Source organism: Fistularia commersonii, chromosome 2 (assembly GCF_037954325.1).
Source record: "Fistularia commersonii isolate RoL2024-O1a breed Wild chromosome 2, RoL_Fcom_v1.0, whole genome shotgun sequence".
Lineage (NCBI taxonomy): Eukaryota > Metazoa > Chordata > Actinopteri > Syngnathiformes > Fistulariidae > Fistularia > Fistularia commersonii.
Window position 1 is genome coordinate 24,387,679 of NC_141285.1, and position 18,766 is coordinate 24,406,444.

An 18,766-nucleotide genomic window follows, 5' to 3' on the forward strand; every position below is an offset into this window, starting at 1 on the left:
CCCCGTCTTCGGGCATCTATTTTCTCCTCGTCGCTTCTATAAAAACTCAGTGGCTGAATCCCCGCTGCTGTCGTTTCTCCTCCCATGAGGTGGAGCCCAAAAACACACACACACACACACACACACATCAACAGTTTCCTACCCTGTCCGGAGACTTTCCAGCTGAGCGTGTTAGTTTTGTTGGCAGCAGGGCGATGAAGAGGAAGCTCAAGGAGTTGTGCTGACGCCCTGCTGAGGTAGCTGCCGCTGACCTTTGACCCCCCCGAGCGGTTCTTTGAGTTTGGCCCGCCGCGAAAGAGGGTCGGGGCCGTACATCAAGTTTTATTTTCAATTAAAACTCACATTTAGAATTTGAATCGCAAGGATTGCAAAGCGGCTCGGCCGTTTGGAGACGCTTTGGAGTCGGGTATGTGCAGGAACTATAAGCGGTCATGTTCATAATCGAGATGTGATTCCAGTGTGTGTGTGTGTGTGTGTGTGTGTGTGTGTGTTGGGGGGGGGCTCTACCTGACGAAACCCTCACAAGTCGTCGGGCCTCCCCGTTGACAACATCTCCCGTCTCGTCGGCGCCCTTAGCGGGAACGGATGACGCATTCGGCGGCGTAAAGAGGAAGCAGACGCGTTGGAATGGCGGCCTATCAGCGGCTGCGCTCCGTCGCCCAGAAAATGGGCCACATGTGTTGGGAGGCCCACACATCTCTGACAGGATGGAACGCTTTGGATGCGTCTCCACGGAAACACGTCCTATCAACCAAACAAAGTCCCGACATTCAGGTGGACCTGAACATTCAGGCGTTCTGTCGCAGGGGAGCCTCGAAGAGAGGATTAAATAAATGGACGCGGCACCTGATTTCAGGAGACCAGAGTGGCTTCCAGCAGCGCTGCAGAGTCTCTGAAATACCCTGTCACGGACCTGATGCGGGCCTCCGACTAAATAAAGCCTCCTTTTAGGAACGGCGCGCCGGTCCCATGAAACAGCCTCTGTGCCGCAGAGGATGTGGACCAGGCCGTGATTGTCCGCCACACTGCTCCACTTATCTCCTTATGAATGGCAACAAGCTCCGAACACATTGAGATCATCACAGATGGAACGGCGGAGCCGATCCACCGCCGAGGCGCACAGAAAAGCTCTTTTTGTCCGGGAAGCGTCGGACACCAAAGGGGGAATCCGGATCCAAGGTCTTCGTCGCGCTCTTGGGTGGTTTTCGCTTCATCTTTTCAAAGCGCGGCGCTCTGGAAGCGTTTCAGGAGCGCGTTCGGCGAAGCAGTTCATTATGGATCCTTTTTTCCAAAAGCGGCGTTTTGTTTTTATTCATCGGTCACGTGCTTGATAAACTTCTTCCAGGGTTTCTGGAGGGAAGGGAGGAATTTGAGACGGGGTCAAGGAGTCCTCCAGGAGTTCCCGGCGCTTGTTATTGATATCTCCGCCATCCCTCCGAGGATCCGGTCGGACTTTTAACGGGTTCCCATCTGTCTTTCATGGTTCGTCCAAGTTCTGGCGGGTGTGGTGTGCTTTCTCAGGATCTTTAAGGTGGATCCATGGTTCCCCGAGGGCCCCCGGGGTCCTAAATGGGATTCCATATGTTCCCGAGAAGAAAACTCCTTTCATGGTATGAATTGTATCGGGCTTTTGAAGCTGTTGGGAGGAATTTAGAAAGGTGGGTCCTCTGGTACTTTGGAGAATTCCAGCAGTCTTTCTCCAGAAATCAAATGCTTCTCCTCCCTGGTTTTCTTTTAATGCACAGATGTGTGTGTGTGTGTGTGTGTGTGTGTGTGTGTTTTGGAAACACCTCTTAAAGATTCCTCTGCCCTCTGGAGCACAAGTTGACCCCGTGACCTGGTCCTTTCCCTTTGACCAAACCACAACCCAGACAGTCTCCTTGCACCAACGGCAGGAGGAAAAGTGTATTTATCTTTATTTTGGGGTTAACTGTCCCTTTAAGGAGGTCGAAGAAGACGTCTAATTGGTCTCAAGAGTCTTCCAAAGGTTTATTTCAGTGTCTTGTCGTTGCGAAACGCTCGGAGTCCCAGACATCACAACACTCTGAAAACGCAGAGATGTTTGGAGCTCCTCCTACCAGACCTCCTGGCATCGGACGCTTTGGTTTCTCCACCGTTTTTACCGATGTCCTCACCTGACGGCTTCAGCTGAACGTCCCGGTCCTACAAAAATCTCCTGAGCTGAGCTCCAACCCTCAGACCAGATCCTCCATCTGATGTCTGACGGCGACTGACCTTCAACACCTTTGTCTCCCCAGGTTGGTCTGATGTGACCGGCTTCCGCTCTGCAACGCCGCTTCTCCCATGGAGCCTTGCATCGACAAGCATGCCAGCCTAACATGGAGCCGCCAGTCAGGTACACACACACACACACACACACACACACACACACACACACACACACACACACACGGTTGTGTTCCAGCTCAGTTCACTGCAGTCAGTGTGTAACATCTGCAGGACACATATTGTGGTCACATGAAAAACATTACTGTTTGGCTCTCTGCTCCGCCTGTCTCTGTGTCACTCACACACACACACACACACACACACACACACACACACACACACAGAAAACATAAACATAAAGTGTGTTGTATATAGGCACCGGTGATTGCTCCTTAAAACTTGATTAGCCAATTCACCAGCCCCCTCGCCTCTCCTGCTCTTTGAGGAGATTAACCTCTGACCCCCAGGGATGGAGGAAGAGCCAGCCAATCAGGAGGCCTCCTGCCTTTTAATCGCTGGCCCTGATTGGGTCATTTGCTACTTGTCATCCGCTTTGATTAATAACCGCAGAGCAGGAAGACCACTGATTACTCCCGAGCCTGAAGGCTGCCGTCTGGACGTGTGTGTGTGTGTGTGTGTGTGTGTGTGTGTGTGTGTGTGTGTGTCAGGTGAGGTAATACATTGCAAAGAGGGTGTCTGCATTTGTAATTTGTGTGTATAGTATTTGAAAAACATGCGGTGTGTGTGTGTGTGAGGCAGAGAAAGGTGAAGTCATTCTTTGTTGAAGAAAGTGTGTGTGTGTGTGTGAGTGTTTTCCCAGCCATTGATGGCTGCAGCGGACGCCCCCCCCCCCCCTCCTGGTGTGGACTTGTTCACTCGCTGAGTGTCCGTGGGTGGGAGTGTCCTCCGATGTGTGAAACGTGCGCCTTCCTGCGCCTTCGGAGAGCGCGAGGCTTCGTCTCTGGCGTCGGCTCATCTCGGAAAACGCTGACATTTGTTTCCATTTTTCTCTTCTCAATGACTTCGTTTATGGAATTGTGTTAAACTCCTGTTTTGTCAGTGCTTATTACAAGGGTGGCCACAATTCCGGTATTTTACTACGTCCCAAAAATAATCACCCGAAAAGGATAGTTGTTGTTTTTTTTTTTTTTTTTTTTTTTTTTTTTAAATGATAGGGTTCAAACATCGCATCTACATCGTAATGGCGGCCGCTGCAAGAGCTGCCGGTCGATTTCATATTTATGACCAGAAACCACTATTTATTTGGACGGTCTGTTCATGGGTGTCAACAGGAACCAGCATGGCGGTTCACAAAAACGTGAACTGTCTGTTTCACGTTTGACGTGAAAAAGCGCCGGTGGGCTCGTAGCCGTATCGCTGAAATCAGAAGCCCAAACAGAACCATCCCGATGTGGGACGTCCTCTCGGCGGGAGATCAATTTCTGCATTTCGATTTGAAAAATCAATCGTAAACCCAAACGGGCCGTCGCATTTCTGAGTTGTTCCGCGAGCCTCCAGGTGGCCGGAGTAGAGACGCCGGCCGGCACGCAAACAACTTCAGACCCATTTGGAATGTGAAACAGCCAAACCGCAACCCCGTAATGAGACAGCCTGATGACTAAATCCCCGTTTTATGGTTCCAACAATATCAATCCGGGTCCAGGTGAGTGACGGGAGCTCCGCCGGAGAATCAGCTGTATTGACGTTTGCGATGATGGATGATCGGCCGCTTTTTTTTTATCCCCTTGTTTTTCTTTCTTTCGACCGCAAAGACGGCTTTGCAACATTTCCACGCTGCAATCATTTGTTTTGACCCCGGAGAAACGCTGATTCGGTCTTCAGACGTCCCGCTAGCGGCGCTGAACCGTCCTCCAGATGTGCTGGGATCAGTTTTTCCTCGGCGGCTTGACATCATTGAGTTTCTCCCGGTACGTGACTGCGCGGTGAAACCAGGCACATCTCGGCCTCCGAGATTTTTTCTTTTTTTTTTTTCTTTCTCCTCCGGGCCGAGGTGACTCCAGCGTCTGACTCTCAGCTCGCGCTGACAGACCTTCAAACAGAGCCGGCCAGTCTGCAGCTCTAAATCACTCCCAGATGTCCCTCGGCGGCCTCCGCCCGCCGCACACTCGCAGCAACCCGCCTCGGCTTAGGTTACGGCGCGGGGCCCGTCCGGGGCCGTCCGATGCCCCGTCAGGGCCGGGATCCCGGATCCCGAGGACGACCGAGGGAGTCGGAAAACCCTGCGACGCCACGCTTTTTCCACAATCACGTCGTCCGTTGTTGTGGTTTGTCCGGAGCCGCCGCGTCGGAAGGACAAATTAAAAGCGGGGATTCAACATGTCGTCCCTGCAACCTCACGCCAGACGCCACCTTTCGACGAATCGGCACTATTTCCTCGTTTCCTTTCCGGCCGTCGCGTGTGACGGTGCGCTTCAGACAGGAACAAGGCGACTGAATGTTTTTAAACTTCATCGGCAAAAACGCAGCTCGGATTCCGGACCCTTCCACTCCACTTCTGGGAACGCAACTCTGTCATCCGTCTTTTCTGGCCGTCCATATTCATCCTTCGCCTCTGTCGTCTGTTTACTGCACGTCAGAACGTCTCACTGGTGGAAACTGCTCATAATTTTTAACACACACACACACACAGACATGCGTATATAAACACACACACACACAAGACCACCTATTAAGTGTCAGCGCTCTGTGGCCTGGCTGTAGTTTCCAAGGCGACACGGTGGATGAAACCATCCGGCCTTTCTCCACGGAGTCCAGTCCCAGACCACACACACACACATACACACACACTAACACACATATGCGGGGCCAATATTCTGTCTGCTACAATTACAGTTATATTTTAGCTTTATGTTTTCACATGTTGCCTCGGGGAAAGTTGTCCGGACTCCAGTCTGCTCATTTTCCACTCCTTCATACTGGGACGGGACCAGTGCAACTGGCAGGCGGCGGATCTCGTTATGAAAACAGAAAATCCGGCGAGATGCCGGCGAGGAACTCGGCGACACGGCGAGGCCCGGGACCCCGCCGGACGGCCCGCTGTCGGAGCCTTTCTTGTTACCCGCTCCCCGCGTTCCCGACAGAGGGAGCGGGAAGTTGATGACGTTTGATAAGCCGACGCTTCAACCGTCTTCTGTCTGGAGTTTGTAGCCGTCACCGTGGTAACCAGGCAACTCCAAAATGCACACCTTCTCTTCATATTCATAAGCTGCGGATTTATTATAAGGTTCTCAGAGCTGCCTGGAAGGTGAGAGAATTATTATTCCACTAATGAATCACACATGCGAGGCGCTAAACATTTGCACACACACACACACACACAGACACACACACACACCAGACCCGCTGGAAAATCCGCCAGGCACTTCTGGGACCGGGCGGGACGGGGGTCTAATCTCAGTCGGGGGTTCCAGTCCTTTCCTTTACATTGAGACTTCAATGCTGATCCGGAATGTGCTTTTCCAGATGTAAACAAACCTTCTCCCGCTGCCACCTGGGCCTCGGGGCTGATCTGGCTCGAATGAAAGATCTTTGAAGACCACGTGCTCACAAGTCAGTCATCTTTGCCAAACTGGGAGGCTTCTTTTTTTTAATTTGGCGGCCATGGCTTTATCTCGACACTCCAATACCATGGTTTTGTTTGAAAGTCTCTGCTGTGCACATCGGCCCGTGTCTTTAGGACTTTGGCCACGTCGTCTTCTTCTGGTTTAGTTTAAAAACAAAGATCCTCTAGTGTCCTCTCTGATGGCGTTTTCAAGGCCTGAGCGTGTTTGTCCAACGGCTCCCACGGAGGACAGAGACACCACCGTGCCGCTGATGGACAGACCTGTTTCTATGGCGACGGAAGCCATGGGGAAATCGCCGCGTATGACTTTATCTAGCTGCGACCTGTGCCGCCCCCAGTGGAGAAAGCGGCGGCTGCTCAGCGCGGTTTGTCGGAGATGCGACGCCCCCGCCGTCCACCTTCAGGGTCTGCCACGGCCTTCCTGAAGGCAGAACCCTGCGCCGAGCTGCACGCTCTGGGGTTATTGAGCAATGGCGACGTGAAATATTTTGCAGATGTGCTGCATCTGAGCCTTTCTTCGTTTCCATTGTAGTCTTTTATTTACAGTGAGGAAGGTATATCTGTTGTGGTACCATAGAGTTTAAAAAACATCTGCACCAACACCCTCTGTTTGAGTGTGTGTGTGTGTGTGTGTGTGTGTGTCTGTGTGTGTGTCAGAGGTACAGCAGATGTTTGTCTTTGCGTTGGAGATGATTTATTGCTTATTTATGGTGAGGAAGGTATACCTGTTGTGGTACTATAGAGTTTTAAAAAACATCGACACCAACACCCTCTGTTTGAATGTGTGTGTGTGTGTGTGTGTGCGCGCTGTCAGAAGTACAGCAGACGTTTGTCTTTGCGGTGGAGATGATTTATTGCAAAAATGATTGCCAAATTAATTGATAACAAAGTGATCGTTGATCTCCGCCCTGATAGGACGTTGTTACCAATTTGGAAGAAACGTCGCTGATTTAATTACAAACGTATGAAGATAATATTTATTTCTAATTATTAGATTAAGATATCAGATTGATGGGAAACACTGGATGCACGAAGGCCGCCGAGAGCGCCTTTCTCGGAGTCGCCGCGAGAACCATCGGCCCGCGATCATTAAGTTAGATGGGTCGGATCAAACTCGGGACGACGACGTCGAAGAGGAGGATTAGCGGGAGGAGGAGAAGCCGAGGCGGAAGATGCGGGGAGGAAGAGGCCGGCAGCGCCACACACACACACCGCGGCTCGGGGTATTCTGGGTATTCTTATGCTAATCCATCGCCGGGGATGAGGCGCAAAGCAGCCAAGCAAACAATGGCAGTGGAGCCAGAAAGTCTGGCCTGCAGTCTCCCAGGCCCTGAAAGGCATGTCGGGCAGGGCGCCGACACCGACGGGAGGCTGCTGCGGCACCCAGAGGCCCGCCTGCAAGGAGGGGCCCCGGGAGGGGACGGGGAACGGGGCCAAGAGGGACCACGACCAGGGGAGAACGGAGAAATGAGAGGCGGCGGGCGGAGAGGAAGAGGAAAAGGAGGGGAGGGGGGGCAAAAGGAGGGAACGTTAGAGGAAGACAGAAATGGGAAACAGAGAGCAACGAATGGAAACGGGAGAAAGAGGAGGTGGGACGAGGGAGAGGGTTCTGAATGGAGCGAGAGAGGAAGGGAGGGAGGGAGCTTGCAGGGAGAAAAAAAAAAAAAAAAAAAAAAAAAGCAAGGATGAGACTCTTCTTGTGGAAAATGATGTGACGAGAGCAAAGAGCAAGACTTCTTTATTGGTTTACTTCATTACGGAGTCGGGAGTGGATTACTCCCCTCCGTGGCGGCTAATGAGGATGTTAAGCTGCATTAGCATGCCTCCCACACGTGACCTCGTCACCGCACCTCCGCCGCGGGTCCGGCAGATACTCCGCAAGCAGGAGCCGCTTCATCGCCGCCGGATTTTGACGGCCGAGGAGAGAAATTTGACACGGCTCGTGTCGGTGGATCATCGGCCTCCCCGAGACCGGCTCTTTCCGGTATTATCAGTCACGGCCGGGATCAATCGCCAATCGAACGGGCTGATTCGTACCGCCGCGGGCTCCGATATCCCCGCGATGGAGCAGATGCAGACCAGGATAAGGCGGTAAAACGTAAAAACAAACTTGTCCCTCTTATCGTCCGTCCCCATTAATATCCCCCGCCGATGCCAATCTCCCCCATTACTTGAATTTATTTGTAAAGCTCCGGGGCCGCGGGTTCCCTCCCCCACCGCCGGCCACTCGGGCCTTCCACTCATTTGTTTAGTCTGCCGCCATTCCTCCGAAGCGGGAAGCCGGGGGCGCATGAAGGCCCCGTTATTGATGTTTAGCCTTCACGCTCGCCTGTAGCACGATTCACTGCCATTTTCCCCGTTCGAATGAGCTCCTCCGGACCCTCCTGGCCGGGGGGGGGGAAACGCGTTCACGTTAGCGAGCTGCGCGGCGACGCGTTCTCCCGGCTCCGTGGGTGGTCTGGAAAAAAAAACGTCTCCAAAACAGATGTCGCTCTTCTTCGATTTCAACCCGAAGAAAACGTCGTCGGCGTAGGGGTTCGGTTCTTGATACCCGTGGGAGTTGAACCGCGACGCCCAGCGGTGCATCACCCCGCTGGCTGGCACAAACCCGTCCTCTGTGTCCTGGAGGACGCTAATCTCCTCGGCAGACGGGGAGGGGGTTGCTTTTTTTTTTTTACGACGGCCGAGAAGGAGTATCACCGTACCTGGAGGTGGTTTTTGTTGTCCACCTCCAGCCAGGTGAACGGTTATTACCCCCCCCCCTCCGGGCAGAAAGCCTCCATAAAGCCCCCATCTGCTAGGGTTTCTGCTACATTTCCCAGCATTCCTGCAGTGGTGTGACCTGGAATTCCTTCCCCCGGGGGGAAGGGGGTCGCCGGCCACGGCTCAGCGGTTCCCCATAAGGGCTCCTATTCTACAGGTGGGGGCCGGCTAACAATACCTGCTTTCATTGGCGCCGCCGCGAGCGCGACTCCTCCAAGACTCTGATATCACGTCCAGCTCGCGCAGAAGGAGGAAGGAGTCCGCTCGGGAGAAGCCCACCGGCGCCTCCGTCCTTCGCGCCGGCCTCGCCGTGACTCGTCCTCTAGCTAACCGCGCCGTCGGAAACGTCATCCGACCGTGACAAACAAACTCCATCACGCGGAGACGAGTTGTGCTCCTCAACGTGTCCGCAGGAAGAAAATACATGAGTTCACGACAAGATATTATTTTGAAATGGTTTTGAGCTCCTCAGTGACTCACCCGCCCCCGAAAGGAAGAAGCTAACGTTAGCGCGCCGCTGGTCCTTCGGCTTCTTCTACTCCCTTAAAGCGAATAAATAAAAGGTATCTTCAGCGTAGGACGCCGTGGTTGGTGGTGCGGCGCTCCTGGTTCCTATCAGCAGGCTCTTTCCTGGCACACCGTGTTTGGGGAGCACTTTTCATGCTAATTAAACGAAGCACAAAGTGTTTTCTACAATAAAACAATGACTTGATAAAACACACACACACACACAGGCCGCAAGTAATGACTTTGTAATTACAGCCGGAACTGCGTAAACATAGACTCCAGATGGCAGATAACAAGCACGCCATCGGACTGGAACTCAGCAGATACTTTTGAAGATGACCTTAAGGGTCAGAAGAAGGGGAAACCCGTAAATTCATTGTTATGACGGAGATTTAACGTATCTGTCCGGTAGTTTGGCTGGGCTGGAGGGGAGATGCCTTGGGTTTGCTTTGAATATACCCACATTTCTTTGCTCATGCTAAAGGTCAGATCAGTTGCGAACCCGCCGCCGCTCAAAGAGGCGGAAACCCTGGGTGCCGCAAACAAACCCGCAGAAAAAAAGCAGCAAATCTAGACAGCCTGCCAGATACCTGAGCCCTCCGGACCGTCCGATTTTACCTCTAGTCCAGGGGTGCCCACGATTTTTCGACTTGTGAGCTACTTTTCAAATGTAAAAATGATTTACCTCCACTAAAAATGCTGAATATATATTTATTTGTATATCTACTGAGTATACTTAACACAATAAATGTTTGTGGATCTTGCATAACTGCATGAACCTTTATGACACACTACAACAGAGTACTTTTTTTGGTAAATACCTTTTTCTGATGAGTTGAATGGAGTCAGCAGCATACCGTAATTTCAGGACTATTAGGCGCACCTCAATATAAGCCGCACCGGCTAGCCGATCGCTATCTCGGGCTTCCTCCTGCGCGCTAAAACCGTCAAAGTCGTCTTCTTCGGTTGTCGGAGTTGAACGGACTCAGAATTTCCCGGTCATTTCATCGGTCCGATGGGATGAGGATAAACGTTTTAGCGGCGTGAAGCTCGTTAGCGCCGCCCACCCCCCAAAAAAAAGTCCATATATTAGCCGCATCGTTGTTTACGTGAAAAAAGTTGCGGCTTATCGTCCGTAAATTACGGTAGTTGAAGTTAGCTGTGAGAAAAACGACTGCTGTCCTGACAGACGGGGTTTTAGTTCCTTCACCTTTCTCCTTCTCAGCTCACTTTTCGGAGGGAAGTCGGCGTTGTAGTTTTTAAGAACGTTCTGAAAATGACGCTCCGCATTTCCCTTTTTCGGTTTAGCAATGGCAGACCGGCAGATGAGGCAAACGCACTTTGGAAATGACATTAAAAAAAAACCAACTCGTATTCCGTTGTAGTCTTTTTACTTGCTCCAGCTCCCCCAGTCATTTTTATACCCATAACTTTAAGAGACATAAATTGGAGGCTAACGCGCTAGCATGCTAGAACGCGCCGTTATTTGCACGTTCGCAATGACGCCTACGACCGACTGTCGGTCAAGAGACAAATTTCATAGTGAGGACGTTTTAACGCCATGCGATCTACACACACTACCTTTGCGATCGACGTATCGGTCACACCTGCTCTCGTCCATAACGTCGGTATAAATCTGTGCGTCTTTTCTGCCGGAGGAAAGAAGGAGCTTGTTGTCGAGTGACGGAGGGATCCGGAGACATGTCCGAACACGACTCTGCTGAGGAGGAGCTGGGAGATGGGTGGAGACAAAGATACCCGACACCTCGAGGTTTTCCAGAACGTGCGTCTGTTGAGATTGTTTACCTTTTCTCACTCTTGACGCCTGCAGACGGATTCCATCCAGGATCCGACCGTTTTCAAGACGCGATCGAGCAGAAGCTCAGCATCACGTCAAAGCGGCGTTAAAAAAGGGACGTGGACGTGTTGGATGATTTCGGAAGGGTGTGGGGGTGTTTCCTGTCTAGGAGCTTCCAGAACAGTCTTTCCTGAACCTGCCTGGTCTTGCTCCGCACACACACACACACACACACCGCTTGAGTGTGTGTGTGTGTGTGTGTGTGTTATCTCAGCAGATGGTGGTGGTGTTTGGTCAGGAAAAAGGTGGAGGCTCTCAAACACTGGAGGTCTGCTGCGGCAGCCCTGGGAAGATTCTTCCTCTTCGTCTCATCCGGCCGGTGACGCCAGCACACACTCCGTCTCCCACCCAGGATCCACACACACACACTCCTTCTCTCACTGGCTGACACACACACAAACACTGCGCGGACCTTCACATGTTCAGCGTGATACAATCGCAGAGGTTCCGCTCAAAGTACGCGAGTCCAGTGCCGCCGCCCACGTGACGACTCCACGTCTGTCCGACCCTGTTGCACGCCGCCCTCAAATAAGCTCCTCTCCTCTTGCAGAGACGGCGCCGGAGGACAGCGGCGGCGCCGCGTCAGGTTGAAAAAGGAAAAGCCCGGAAAGGTGTGGCGGGCGCCGGCTGCGGCCCCAAACACACCTTCATAAAGACAGTCGATGGGTCACTCGGCCTAGCGCCCCCTTGAGGTCGTGGGGAGGCGATGCAGCGTGGCCGGGGCCCCGTGTGTGTGTGTGTGTGTGTGTGTGTGTGTGTGTGTGTGTGTGTGTGTGTGTGTGTGTGTGTGTCCGGCGGCGGGAGGTGGAACGGTGTCGTTTGAATGCTGGTCGTATGTCGGCCACACAAAGACCTCCTGATGACGACGTCATCTTTTTCATATTTCCTATTTATCACCCGCCCTCCTCAGTCCATTGTACATGCTCCCTAACTGGGCTCTCCTCCTCTGTCCTAACGACCCCCACTCACACACACACACTCACACACACACACACACACCTCCCGTACACTGGGCCAGCCCGTCCATTGCTGTGACCATCTTTGTTCTTTGCCTCCTCGGCCAAGGATGTGTGAAAAGTGGGTCACAGGTCGGGCCTCTTTGTCCCCCCCGGGCAAATGAAAAGTGACAGACACCGGCCGGGCAGCGCCACTAATTCACTCACACACACACACACACACACGGCGCCGCCCCCCCCCCCCCCCCCATCCCGCCCCTCGCTCCCTTTCGGCGCCCGCTAATTGCGACATGCGGCTATTAGCGCTGCGTAGGGCCAATGTCTGTAATTGCAGAACATCCCCGGACAAATACTTTGGTAGTTAGCGGGACCGTCGGAGGCCAGCGCCGGGCCGGCAGGGGTCACCGGGTCACGGCGCACCGAGACCCGGTAAGGGCGGGGGGGGCAACAACTGCACGCAGCCGGTTCGGGGCTTCGAGCCTCTGCAGACGAAGGTTCTCCTCAACAAGAATCATTTGTCAGCTGTGGGTGCAAGAAAACACGTGGAAGTATAAGAATATATGAAGAACCACGATTACTGCAGGGACCTTGTAGACCTGGAGGGGAAGGGCGTGGGAGGTATCTCATGAAAGGTGTGTTTGTAGGTACAGGACAACATCTGAGAATTGAGCATGAGTTTAGCTGACCTTTCTAGCGTCGTTTGCTTTTTTATAAGTTTGTTAGGAGCGTGTACAATTACATTAAGCACAGAGGCAGAGATGTTTGTACCAGATTGTAGCTCATAGCTAATTCCCATCTGTAGTCCTGGACAATACAAATATAAAACTGTACAAAATTGACAAAATGTTTAAAATATACAGATAGGCAATAAGATAACCATACAATATATAAACAGGCAATAACATATGTATTTTGCAAGTTGAAAGTGCTATTGTTGTGATATTATTATTTTGGTCATCTGGGGGAAAAATACCCATCTGGTATTGTTAGCGTGAGCATGTTTGGTGCTGAAGAATCCAATTTTTAACAGCCGTGTAAAGGTGTGAAAATCAGTCATGTTCTTAAGATTGTCTGGAAGCCCATTCCATTCTTTTATGGCTTTACAGGAAAAGGCAGATTGGGAAAAGGCAGACTTTTAGCACCAAACAGCTCCATTAAATCTCTGCGATAGCACTCGGTACGGGTTGCAGTCAACCCGACTTACTCCAACACTGTGAATCCACCGGTGGTCCTCCTGAGACGTTGCCACGACAACACCGTGTTCATCAACACTGTTGTAACGGACTGCAGTTGAGATACTTGAGACTAACCTCCTCTCCCTTGTCAGGACCCAAAGACCCATCGAGACAGAAGAGGACCTGATACAGTGATATCCCCTCCTCCGGACCGTCCCTCTCCGCGAGGCCCGGTCTGAGCGTCCGGAGCTCCGCCCGGCTCCTGCTGTGGACCCCAGAGTGGTTTTCTGAAGCGGGACGTTTCCTCCCAGTCCAGCGTCTGGGTCCGGAGTCGGTCCCGTCCTGCGGCGGGATGGGAGGCCTGTCGCGGTGGTGGCCGGCGGTGATGGCCACCGCTCTCCTGCTGTCCCTCCGAGCTGACGGTAAGACACTTCAATTTTGGATACCCTAATTTCCTGACTATTGAGCGCACCTGAGTATAAGCCGCACCGGCAAGACCAGGGGTCGGCAACCTTTAACACCCAAAGAGCCATTTGGACCCGGTTTCCTCGGAAAAGAAAACACTGGGAGCCGCAATTACTTTTTGACGTCTAAAATAAAGGTACCACTGTATATATTGCTTTTTATTACCTTTACACCTTGTATAAACAAGTGTGTAGTGTGCTGCTTCTGAAATTCACAAAGTATTACGGAGAAAATAAAATTTTATTTATGTAATGAACTCATTTTGAGCTTTGGGCTTTCAGAGCGTGTAGCGGAGCCTAGACGTGAATTTTAAAAATAAATTGGGAAAAAATCACTGTCAGTAAACAATGAAAAAATAAATATATTCCAAAATATCTTCATAAATATTTATTTTACCTGGTTTATGGGACTGAAGTTGTGCGCACAGGACTATACCGGCTTCCGCGAGTGTGACGTTATTTTGAGCGGCAAAAAATAACAAATATCATTCTATTTAATATTTCAAGATCACAACAATCTTCCAACTTAGGACTAAAAGTTTAAAAAAAAAGGAATTGACGCAAATGAAATACACTTCAATTCAACATTTATCATTTATTTTCCCAAGCCACTCGGAGCCGCAGTGTAACGGGTCGCCGACCCCTGGGTTAGCCGATCGCTATCTCCGTCTTCCTCCTGAAACGTCTTTGCTGTCGGAATCGATCTGATGCGACCGGGCTGAACGTTTTGGCTGCTTTTTCGGGAAAGTTTGTTTCTGAAGCGGTTGTCCGACGTCCCTTCGACCCCCTCGCCGCACCCAATCGTGCCCTCCTTCTCCGAGCGCCGCGGAAACAAGGCTTGAACCGCTGTCACTTATTAACCCTCCAGTTTGCGCTCAGATAAAGCGCGCCGTCTGAGCCGCATTAGCATTTGAAGAAATGCGCCGGCCCCCCTCCCTGAACACACACCCCGGCCCCCCCGAGCCTTTGTCGAAGCCGCGTTCGAGTGCCAATTGGCCGATAGAGGAAAGACGTTAGCATGTGATTTCCATTGGCGGCGGCGCTTCTGCCTCATGTTTCCTGCCTGACTGAAATAAAACAGAACCCGGGCCTCACCTTGGCAGCAGGCCGGTGTCTTTGTTTCATTCGGAGCAGGAATCCTCGTCAGGAGTGTGTGTGTGTGTGTGTGTGTGTTTGTGATCGCCGTGTCTGCATCAGATAGCCTATAATTGTTTCCCGAATATTGAGGTACGTGACGCTCAGACGTGACCGTTTGTCCGATTCGATTTTCCAAATTCAAGTTTCCCGTCGGAAAACGTACCTTTCAGCGGCGACGTTTCGACCGAGAAGTTCCTTAAAACACGTTCAGAAATAGCCAGAACAAACGGCCGCGCGGTTACTCAGAGATTATGTAAGCGGCTCAAAATAAACATTTCGCGTCGGGGCCGGTCTGAGCGTTGTGAAAGGGAAGCTGTGTCACCGAGGAGTCGCCGCACTTGTGAAAAACAATGAGCTCGGCCCTTCGCGCCGAGGACCGTCTTCCTCCCCTGGACTCGACCCAGGACGTGACGGATCCGGCCTCCTCCGTCGCTTCCGTCCGCTTCCCGTCCGGCCACACCAAAGCGTTGGGAGGCTCGACGCCGCCGCTAGAAGGTGCACATTAGCCGCCCCCCTCCGGAACAGCGCCGGGAAAAAATTGCGCAGTTGAGGTTTTGAGTCGCTGGCGTCCAACCCCCAATAACGTCCCGGCGCTGCTCCTCACGTCCTCGTTCCCTGTGAGTCAGAGACGCTTTCAGGAGTCAGGTTTTTACGCTGATCCGTGGCTGCCGTCGCAAACCTAAATAAGATTTTGTTTTTTACCCTGGTCATGTGATCCAGATGTCAAATGCACGTTGTGGATGAGTTTGGAAATCCTGTAGATCGGGTGCTAACAGCTTTACATTACATTGCATTTGGCAGACGCTTTTATCCAAAGCGACTAACAATAGAGGACAGAGGGACTGCAAATACACGATGCACAGGAAATATACAGAACAGTAAGCTGGGGTTAGGGAGTTTTTTTTTTTTTTTTGACAAAGACATACACAAACGTACACACACACTGCATAGCCTAACTTGCTGCCTAACCTGATCTGGGGCATCAGCGCAGTAAAAAGTCCTGAAAGAGAACCGTTTTTACCTGTTTCTTGAAGGTTGAGAGAGATGATGCTAGTCTTGTTGCTAGAGCAGTGTGCGCTGCTGATGGGATGTAAAAACAGACATCTTTGGACGGATGTTTATTTGTCTCTACGCCACAGCAGAAAGCGGTTTTCGGAGGAACGCTTTAAAAGGCCACCGCTCGCGACCTTCTGCACGAGGGCTCTGATTTCCACCACAATGTGTGTGTGTGTGCCCTGTCAATCTGGCCCTCACACACACACCGTGGCTGCAGATAAGGGCAGGACGGTGCTGGGCTGAAGTGTTAGCGACTGTGATGGACCGCGTCTGATATCAGCGACACACAAACACCCTAATCTGGAGGAAAGGGAGGGACCGCCGTGGCGTCTTATCGCCTTTACTTTTCCACTCCTAGATCGGCGTTCCTCCTCAGAGCCGCCTCTTTCTTCTGCTCTCGAGTCCCAATTCCCTCCGGAAGAATGCGGATGGCGACGCGGATTTCTGAGACCGAGAACACGTTGGAAACGTCTCGGTAATTATAGCGGAAAGGTCCGCTTCGGTATCCTTCGGTGCGAGGATTAAAAGCCAGGAAGCAGATTGTGAGCCCGCCAGGCGGACCAGGCAGACCCGCCGGTCTGCAGCATCGGCTGCCTTCGGCCGGCGCTCCGCCCCGGCAGGAAGCTGTTGAGCTGATTGCTGCCGCTCTCGCTTCCTCTTTGCACACGAGCCGCTTCCTATATGACACTGTACGAGCCGAATACTCCAAACAGCCATTGTTCTCCGGAAATATCCCTCAGCCCCCCCGGAGACACGTTTGCCCTTTGAAACGCTGATCGTTTTTCCTCCGCCGACGTTTTCTTTCGCGAGCCGGAGAAGCGCAAGGGGAAAAACCCGAACCAGACACGGGTTTACCCGCCACTAGATTTCCAGCGACGGTACCCGGGGGTGAAAATGTCCGGGTCCTCGGGTTACCACGGCGACAGAAGGCGACAGAAGTGATAAGGTCCCGCATGTGAGGCCGATGATTTTACCCGTAACCTCCCCGAATGTGACATCGGACAGACGACCCAGGATGGATCGCCATCGTTCCCGAAAACCCGAGACGGACTTATTACCCGTCCGTTTCGGAGTAAACAACTTTGTTTACTTTGTTTTACTCCGAGCCTGCGAGGTCTTCTGCGTGTCCACCTCGCCGGAGATAACAGTGACTCCTCTCCGCTGCGAGCTCCCTCTTCAGGTCTTCTGCAGATGGTCCCTGGCAGGAGGTAAAACAAGTGCGCCGTGCTTTTACAAGCAGCTCGGCCGCATTCCTTCTCCTCAGGAAAGGAGGAAGCGGAGGTGGAGGGACGGCGCGCTCAGATCTTGTGATTTATAGATGTTTTTACTTTTCCTTCAAGCCTGCCCTCCGTCGTTTCTCCCCGTTTGAACTCGCGCCGCCGCGCTCTTTCTTCCTATTTAACTTTCTTTCTTCGACGACGTCCGGCTCCTTCTTCTGACCTCCGGTCGGCAGCTCTGGGTTCCCCGGCGGTTTACGCCAAGCACTCCTGCGTTCATTTCAAATCAAAAACCCGCCTTACCGTCTGTGACCTCTGTTGCAACACGCCTGCTGGAATGCAGTCAGTTAGCGTCGGCTGCTATCACTTCGGGGTCGTCCGCTTCTTCCCGCGCGGGATTATTTTCGCGGCCACGCTTTTCCCTCCATGTGGAGCTGCGCATCGTACGTCTGCTCGGCGGGGTTTTCTTTCATCACATCGTGTGTTTCGACGGCGTCTTCGGTGCGACTGAGTTAGCCGTCGGCTAATTCCCCCCCCGTTTGACGCTAAGGCCGGACGTCAGATGTTTACGCCGCCTGAGCCCTCTTGGCCGCACATCACGGTATCATCAGGCAGCCGCCGCCGCTGCGCGTAAACAGCAGCTCTGTGACTTTAAGAGTCCGTCACCCGCCGCGCTCTGCCAGACCTCAGACTCCACGCCGGCTGGCAATTAAGCACACATGTGGATGGAGGCGCGCACAGCCAGCGCACGGCAGCCATTTCCACTCTCCTGTTACTCCCGGTTCCTCCCGGCTGCAGCCTCAGAGCTCGGGCAGAACCCTCCGCGCCGCCCGCCGCCAGAATCATGTGGATGTATTTTCATTTCCTGTGTCGTTCCAACCCCCACCCTTCATGACCCCGACCGGATTCTTTCCAGACGGGCCGGCCCGTCCGGATCGGTTCTCCAAAATCCCAGGGATCACCCAGACGACACCCCGTCGGTCGTACGTTTGGGTGTTTACATCCGCCGTGACCCCGTGTTTGCCGAGTTCGGGGATCCATCCGCGCCCCGACTCTTCCGCAGAGCAAGCGAAGTCCGTTTCGGGGGTTCTAAACGAACGTCTTCTCCTCGCCGTGGACCAAACGGACGCTCTCCTCGGTGGAGGAGCCGGATAAGGGGAAGCCTGCTCTGAGGGTAAACGCCTCAAGCTGGCCGTAGCCATGGCAACCAGGCCGTCGAGACCGTCGGCGCGCAGGTAGCTTCATGTCCGGGCATGACAACATGTCTGAGCCTGCCAGTGTTTTTCTCTGCTCGCGGCTGAGAGCTAAGCCAGGAGAAGAGATAGCATCAGATAGAGGGGACTTTGAAGGATTCATTTGAAATGAAGTCCAGGAGGAGGAGGAGGGACCTCGGTGAAGTCCAGGGGAGGGAGATTAGCCGAGGAATGGAGATAAGCGGAGTGAAGGTGGACCGATAAGACTGGTGGAGGAATGAAGACCCGGACTCCCTGTCCGGTGTCCTTTACCTCCACGGCTCGGACGAAACTCCACGGAAGCGTGTCCGCCGCTTCCGTGGAGTCTCCTCACCGGGCGGAGCTTCACCTGGACGCCTCCATCCAGGAGAAGATGTCAGACAGACCTCCTCCTCCCCGTCGGTGATTCCGCGGAGTTCAGGGTCGCCGTGTCCACCTACTTTCCGATCTGGACGTTCCTCAGAGCTGCATTTGCGTCCAGTTCTCGGCGCGTCCCCCCTCGACCCCTGGAAGGTCCACCGCTCACGGTCCCGGCTCTGCTCTCCGGAGCTGCTGCTGCTGCTGAGAATTCAAGAACGGTGACGGGAAG

The 18,766-nt window shown here is 52.8% G+C and overlaps 1 protein-coding gene across 4 annotated transcripts in view; it reads left to right on the forward strand.

Annotated features, from left to right (window-relative positions):
* LOC147236812 (bone morphogenetic protein receptor type-1A-like) overlaps window positions 1–18,766 on the forward strand; it is a 36,571-nt gene that overhangs the window by 12,390 nt on the left and 5,415 nt on the right. For 3 of the 4 annotated variants that reach the window (XM_086174402.1, XM_086174418.1, XM_086174408.1), the window contains exons 2-3: window positions 2,259–2,356; window positions 13,224–13,493. In XM_086174402.1, coding sequence (XP_086030528.1) covers window positions 13,424–13,493 — 70 coding nt within the window. In that variant the 5' untranslated portion in view covers window positions 2,259–2,356; window positions 13,224–13,423. Of the gene's footprint in view, window positions 1–2,258; window positions 2,357–13,223; window positions 13,494–16,565; window positions 16,937–18,766 lie in introns of those variants that run through there. The other variant, XM_086174395.1, reaches the window with a different exon arrangement.